General features: G+C 33.0%; 1 protein-coding gene across 1 annotated transcript; it reads left to right on the top strand.

Annotated features, from left to right (window-relative positions):
* The first annotated feature begins 640 nt into the window (after positions 1-640).
* LOC120076798 (probable 1-acylglycerol-3-phosphate O-acyltransferase) lies at positions 641-4443 on the top strand. Its single transcript, XM_039030713.1, has 9 exons — positions 641-947; positions 1306-1542; positions 1789-1835; positions 2018-2136; positions 2224-2384; positions 2824-2933; positions 3010-3109; positions 3742-3865; positions 3961-4443. Exons 1-9 carry the CDS (start codon positions 751-753, stop codon positions 4081-4083), a joined length of 1218 nt encoding a protein of 405 aa, XP_038886641.1. The 5' UTR covers positions 641-750; the 3' UTR covers positions 4084-4443.
* Positions 4444-6842: the final 2399 nt, after the last annotated feature.

Genomic DNA, 6842 nt, shown 5'->3' with positions numbered 1-6842 from the left:
ATAACAAGAAGGGGATTTTATTTTTTTTAAAAAATTTGGAGGGTATTTTTTAAACTTTTGAAAATAGAGATATTTTTGAAACAAAATTTCATCTAAAACTAAAACTAACAACAAGTGTATTTTTAGGGCATTTTTTATAATTTAGTCTTTATTGTCTTATCTTTTTTTATATATATATATATATTAATTATATATATATATTATATATATATATATATATATATTATCGCTGGGTGTGAGATTGAGGTGTAGATTGAGTAGTTTTTCTCAAGTTATACATTATTCATATATGTAGTTTCGACTAGTTATTATAAATTTTAAATGTGATTTTTATTTTTTTTAAAAAACTAATGTGGTATTTAATACCTTTGAAAATAAAAAGAATAAATTATTTACACCCCACGTCACTGCGAATGTAAGCGCGTAAAGGCATCTAGAAATCTTCCAGGAGCGGATATAACAAAAAGAATTCCTGATTTCTTATTATTCCACGCCATTTCCTCAAATAATCACCGCTAATTTAGCAGGAGTGGAAATAGGAAATAAATTTCTCAAAAAGAAAAAAACAATCACCAAAAATTATTATTATTAATTATTAATTTTCATATATATATATATATATATTTATAATTAATTTGCTTCGTCCCCAAGTCGGCGAAGTCATATGGCGGGCTGGTGGCGGAAGATGGTTCAGTATTTATAGGACCCAAAACTCGAATCTCAGAACAATGGTTGAATTTTCTTTCGTTGATGACCATAAATCGTTTGCGGATTTCAAGTTCCTTTGTGAAAATGGCGGAAGAGATCAGTAAGGCCGGACTCGGAACTTCCACTAATGCCGCAGAGGCGGCCAAATCCAAATCTCTTTGGCCCTCTGTTCTCCGTTGGATTCCCACGTCCACCGATCATATCATCGCCGCCGAGAAGCGACTTCTCTCTCTTGTCAAGTAATTTCTCTCTCTTCTTCTCTCCTAAAACTCTACAGGTTCGTCTTAAGACGAATTGGATTGATTGTTAATTAGGCGATGGGTTTGGTGCCAGATTCTAGAGACTCGAATTTGAGAATTTTTATAAATTATTTAGTGAATTGCAAATTTCAAGTCACCAAAGACAGCATTTCGGAGCTCTTTGAATTCGGAAGTTCATCGGATTTCATGACTTACTATTGAATTCGCATCTCTTTCATTTAAGGCATGCTTTGGCAATGTTGATCAAATATTGATCATCCATGAATATGTTTCAAGTCTAGTTTTGTGATAATTTATTGTCTGGTTGTTTATGATGTGGGAATATGTGCAATTTCAGGACTCCCTATGTCCAAGAACGGGTTAATATTGGTTCTGGCCCGCCAGGATCGAAAGTTAGGTGGTTTCGTTCTTCGAGTGATGAGCCTCGATTTATCAACACCGTGACATTCGACAGCAAACCTGAGTCTCCGACTCTTGTAATGATCCATGGTTATGCTGCTTCTCAAGGATTTTTCTTCCGGAATTTTGATGCTCTTGCCAGTCGGTTCCGGGTCATTGCAGTCGATCAACTTGGGTGAGCTCAATCTTTTAAGATGAATCTTCTAGTTTGATGGTTTAATTCTATTTAAGTATGCTATGTGATGTAATCCATGTTTTATTCCTTCGCTGCATTTTGTGTTCATCTTTTGTTTCGTCCGCCCATTGGTTCTTTAATGACCCCTTGAATATCAGATTCTCCACTGTCAATACGGCTGTCTATTTACTTAATGAATGCACAGCATAACTTTGTAATGAAGTTTCTTTACTTGCGTGTTTGTAGGTGGGGAGGGTCTAGCCGGCCTGATTTTACGTGCAAAAGCACAGAAGGTAGAGACTTACTTCCATTCTCCTAATATTGCAAGGGGTTTTCCTCTTATTTTCTTTGGTTTAATGATTATTATGGCAACTCCATTAATGTACAATATCACGTGGAAGTGAAACAAGATGCATGTTTAATTTGTAACAATTTATGTTCTATTAAGGTTTCGATTGTTATGTTGATGCTGCAGAAACCGAAGCATGGTTTATAGATTCTTTTGAGGAGTGGCGAAAATCAAAAAACATCAGTAATTTTATTTTACTTGGACACTCATTTGGTGGTTATGTTGCGGCTAAATATGCTCTCAAGGTGATTGCTTTTGCAATTCAATTATTAAAATTAAGCATTTATGATTGCTTTTGTGATTTCTTAGGTCACTATCATTTTCCTTTTCAGCATCCTGAGCACATCAAACACCTGATTTTAGTGGGACCTGCTGGATTTTCTTCAGAGTCAGATGCCAAGTCTAAGTGGATTACAAAGTTTAGAGCTACTTGGAAAGGAGCGGTTTTGAGTCATTTGTGGGAGTCAAATTTTACTCCACAGAAGCTTGTTAGGTATTTTATATCTTATTTATGAGAAGCTTCCAGTTTATTACTTACTTGGGATTAATTATTGGTTTGTTCATCCCAAACTAAACATGAGCACACCATATTACAGTTTCTAAGATATCATCTGACCTTAGAAACTCAGCAGCATGGCTTTTTAGGGAATGTTTTTTAACCCAAAATTCAGTAGACTTACGTCTTTCAGTCATTTCACTTTTGGTGTAGGTGGTTGGGATATTTTGGGTGAAGGGGGTTAAAAGAAAGGGGAAAAATTAGACTTACGTTCTTATAATCTTGCGTTCTATGTCATTGCTTAGTTTGTATTTTTACCTTTGGTACAAACATAAAATTGGGAAATTATTTTTAGCCCGTGACACTACATAATCTTTCTTTTTTTAGCATATTTAAGTAATGCAAGACTACTAATCCCCTGTCTCTGTATTTCTAGGGGTTTGGGCCCTTGGGGTCCGGATCTTGTTCGCAAATATACAAGTTCTAGGTTCGGGACATACTCAATTGGGGACATATTGAATGATGAAGAATCCAGATTGTTATCAGGTAATGGAAGATAAAGAGTCGGATATTTGGCACAAAAATATGACTTGTTTTGACATTTCTCTTTTTCCAAATGAAGATTATGTATATCACACGTTAGCAGCCAAGGCGAGTGGAGAATTGTGCTTGAAATACATATTTGCATTCGGTGCTTTTGCTCGGATGCCACTTCTACAGAGGTTTGATAACTGTTCTTCCTTTAAATTAAGAATTAAGATTGTTATACCTTTTTATGGTGTGAAATCATGTGTTTACTAATTTTTCTATGTTCTATTTTTTTTTTAAAACAAATTATTATTATTTTTATCATACTGTTTCAGTTTGTTTTTTAAAGGGCATCATGCATATCTATTTTGTTTCACGGTGACCAGTGGTTTAAAACTTTAAATTGATCAATTATTTGCTGAATTAAGCTCAAAATTGTATCAGTAACTTTCTTATGCATGTGTTTTCCTTTTAATTTTGGGGATGTCTCTGAAGCTAATGCAAGTAACAGGACGCTTTTCTGCATCTGTCTATATAATTAGGAGCCGAGAACACTTGTTTATTATTTTAGGAGAAGAAGAATAACTCTAAATGAATCCAAGCTTCTTATAGTTTAATTTGGAAAAAAAAAAATCTTTGAATTGTAGTAATTAGAAAGAACATTTCTTTCTGAATCAGGGATTATCTCTGGGGTATATGGGCTGATGAGCTCTATCTTTTATAACACTGTCTAAAAAAGAGAAGAAAATAAACTTCACTAATATGAGGTCGCTTATTCTTGAAGGTTTTAATTGTACGTATGTCTGATTACCTTTATTTTGCTCAGTGCATCTGAATGGAAAGTTCCTACAACATTTATATACGGTTTTCAAGATTGGATGAACTATCAAGGTGCTCAAGAAGCTCGCAAGAGCATGAAGACGCCGTGCGAAATATTACGGGTTCCTCAGGTTCTCTACCATCCTTCTTGTTCTCTTCAGATATATGAATGTTTGTATTTTAGCATCCATCTTATGAGAATATTCTCTTCTTATTATGACTGCAGGCTGGTCACTTTGTGTTCATAGACAACCCTAGCAGTTTTCACTCGACTGTCTTCTACGCGTGCCGAAAATTCCTCTCCGAACCTGAGAAAGAATCTTTACCAGAAGGTATAATATCTGCCTGAAGTCTTCGCCAAACATTATGCATACTAATTCAAAAGAGAACCAATTTATGGAATAAATTGGTTTCTACATCAATTTTTTTTAATTAATGTATTATATTGATGAAAGTTATGTAGGTTCTGTACTTGTTGTAGTTGAATATACCACTTTGCAGTACAGGACTTTGAATGTTCTAAAAAAATCCAACGAATGTTTCCCTCTCACTGAAATGTGGCCCCCCAACTCCCAAGTGGGCAAGGGATCCTTCATATAAGTTAGTTCTATTTTTGGAGTGTTTTCACATAAGTGGGCTGGCTCAAAAGCTCCTAAAAGAAGTTAATTTGATATTAAATCTGGAGTTTTTGTATAGTTAACATAAAAAATTGTGTCCTTTTCAAATAAGGTTTCTAACTCTTCTTCAGGCCCCCTTTTATTTATTATTTTTATTTTGTCCACTCTAATAGAGCCTTCTGCCCTTGAACTTTCTATATCTGGTTCATTCCAATTTTCTTCTTCATCATCCAAGCGAATTGCACTTTTATATTTTCACCTTTCTTCGATTACATTCAAGGGCTCATTCACAAAATATTTGAAGTAATTTGAATATAATTCAACATCTAATGAAGAATATGATTTAATGAGCTAGTGATAACTGATATCAAAGAACAAAAGAAAGTAGAGAAAATGTAATCACTATGGTTGATAAATTTACATAATTTGCTTTGAAGATAAGTTGTTGGAGGTAGTTCCAATCAGGCTTTTCTGTTGGTTTCCATCTCAACATTCTTGGGCATTCTTCACTAATTTGTTTTACAATCTCAACATCTTGTTTACAAAGTTTTGGGATGGTTTTATATGTCCAACATAACAAAGCTCGTGAGAAATCTTGCAATGTACAATTTGGGCCTTTGGATTGTGTAGCCCTTCTAAAGAATTTTACACTGATTAAAAACTAATCTACTCCAAGGAAATTTGCATAGTTTTTTATCATCTCAAGTTCTTTCAATTCTACTTCATTATGCATTTGCTTGCAATGAAGGAAACACTCTAAGATGTACAATATTACAAGCTTTACCATCGACTCATCATGTGAAGGCATTGCAATGGAAGTTATTACGTGATTTCTCTTAATTGAATATAAGTTCTTCAAAATGCACTCTCTTAATAAATGCGGTTTACCCTACTCATTGGTCAATTGTAAGGATTGTAGAAACAGACTACAATTCAGACCAGTGATCAAACAAATTTTTTTCATAGAAAATCTAACTTTAAACCCTTCTAAATGGAAGACTTGTGTGTTATCTTTTTCAGACAATCTTCTTATAAGATGAACCAACAATTGTCCTTGAAATATTTTGATTCCAAAATCTAAAAAGAATCCAAATGGGCCTCTTTTAAACATTTTCATTTGTGTTGGTGTTAGATTCTTAATCAAGATCTCAATTATTTCAAACTTAGAATAGTAATGAACCATGACCCAATGTGATGGAATGCCCTGTTAAAGTATATTGATATTATATTAGATTTAAGAAATGAGTGTATCAAACAATAACCACTAATCACATGAAGTAAAACATGAGTCAATTAATAGACAATCTAACAATGTGGTAATATACTACTTACTTTTGGGCTTTGGTTGATCCTTGTTCCTTTACTTTGTTTTTTTTTTCTTCGAACATTCACCATTCTCAAATTTTCTTGGTCGTTTTTTTTTTGCTTTTTTTTTTTTTCATTTTCTTTGTTCTTCCTATTTTTTGCAATAAAAAAAAATGACAATCAAAAGGTAATAAGATGACAATCATATGACTATCCGAAGGCAATTAAAAGACTATTGTAGACTATTAACTACTTAAAGCAATTTTCCTAAATTTATGCGTTGTTTGAAACATATATGCTTACATTTCTTTACCAGTGTTGCATCATCAATAATAACATTGGTTCATTTGAAATATCTACTTAAGACATGGGAAGACCTATAACAACTTGTGTTTTCTACTATGAATATTATTTTAAACAATGTGAAAGTGACTAAACAAAACTAAAACTGAATTTAATTAAATTATCTTTATAGGAGAACAAGGCTTAAAATCTAAAAGCTTAAACTTAATTGAAATCATAAGACTATCAGAAGGCTTAAAATTTATATGTTGAGAGAAGCAAAAACAACAACCACTTGAAGCAATCTTCTTAAATATATCCTTACCACATTCTTCTCTCCCAATTGATGCAAAAACAACAGTTGTACGAGGAAGATTTTTGTGGGTAAGAAGAATCAACTTGTAATCGACGTGAAACTGGCATGGAAGAACTGAAGTGGAAGATGAAAAACTCAACATTGAAGAGAAGAGGAAGAAATTGGAGGAATAAGAGGAAAGCTCGATGAAGAGAAGTAAAGAACAAAAGAAACGAAACCCTAAAATTACGTTGAAGAGGAGCACGAATTGATTCAAATAAGTGTGGGTATTTTCGATCTTTTCATTTTAGCCCATTAGTGAAATTTGGCTGGACTTAAAAAGTTTAATATTCTTATAAAATCAATAAACATTGTCCACATATCTAATTTTCGAAAGCCATTTAAAAATTCCTACGACTGCCTCCTTAAAATTTCTTCGTGAACTCTAATGTAATGAAAAACCTACTCCAAAATTCATAATTTTTTTTGTTGGCTTCCAACAATGAAATTAGGCTCATAATTCATAATTTAGATTCACAATAAGAATCTGAATTAATCAAATAAATGAAATTAGGATCCTAAAAAAGAGTCTTTCTATAACATAATTTT

This window comes from Benincasa hispida, chromosome 4, assembly GCF_009727055.1.
Source record: "Benincasa hispida cultivar B227 chromosome 4, ASM972705v1, whole genome shotgun sequence".
NCBI lineage: Eukaryota > Viridiplantae > Streptophyta > Magnoliopsida > Cucurbitales > Cucurbitaceae > Benincasa > Benincasa hispida.
The sequence above is the reverse complement of the archived record's forward strand: the minus strand, read 5'-3'. Positions and strand labels throughout refer to the sequence as shown.

Bases quoted from the DNA above. Each gene is read 5' to 3' on its own strand.
- LOC120076798 (XM_039030713.1), top strand. From the start codon at position 751: ATGACCATAAATCGTTTGCGGATTTCAAGTTCCTTTGTGAAAATGGCG. The intron at 948-1,305 runs GTAATTTCTCTC...GTGCAATTTCAG, and splicing joins CGACTTCTCTCTCTTGTCAA to GACTCCCTATGTCCAAGAAC. The intron at 3,866-3,960 runs GTTCTCTACCAT...TTATGACTGCAG, and splicing joins AAATATTACGGGTTCCTCAG to GCTGGTCACTTTGTGTTCAT.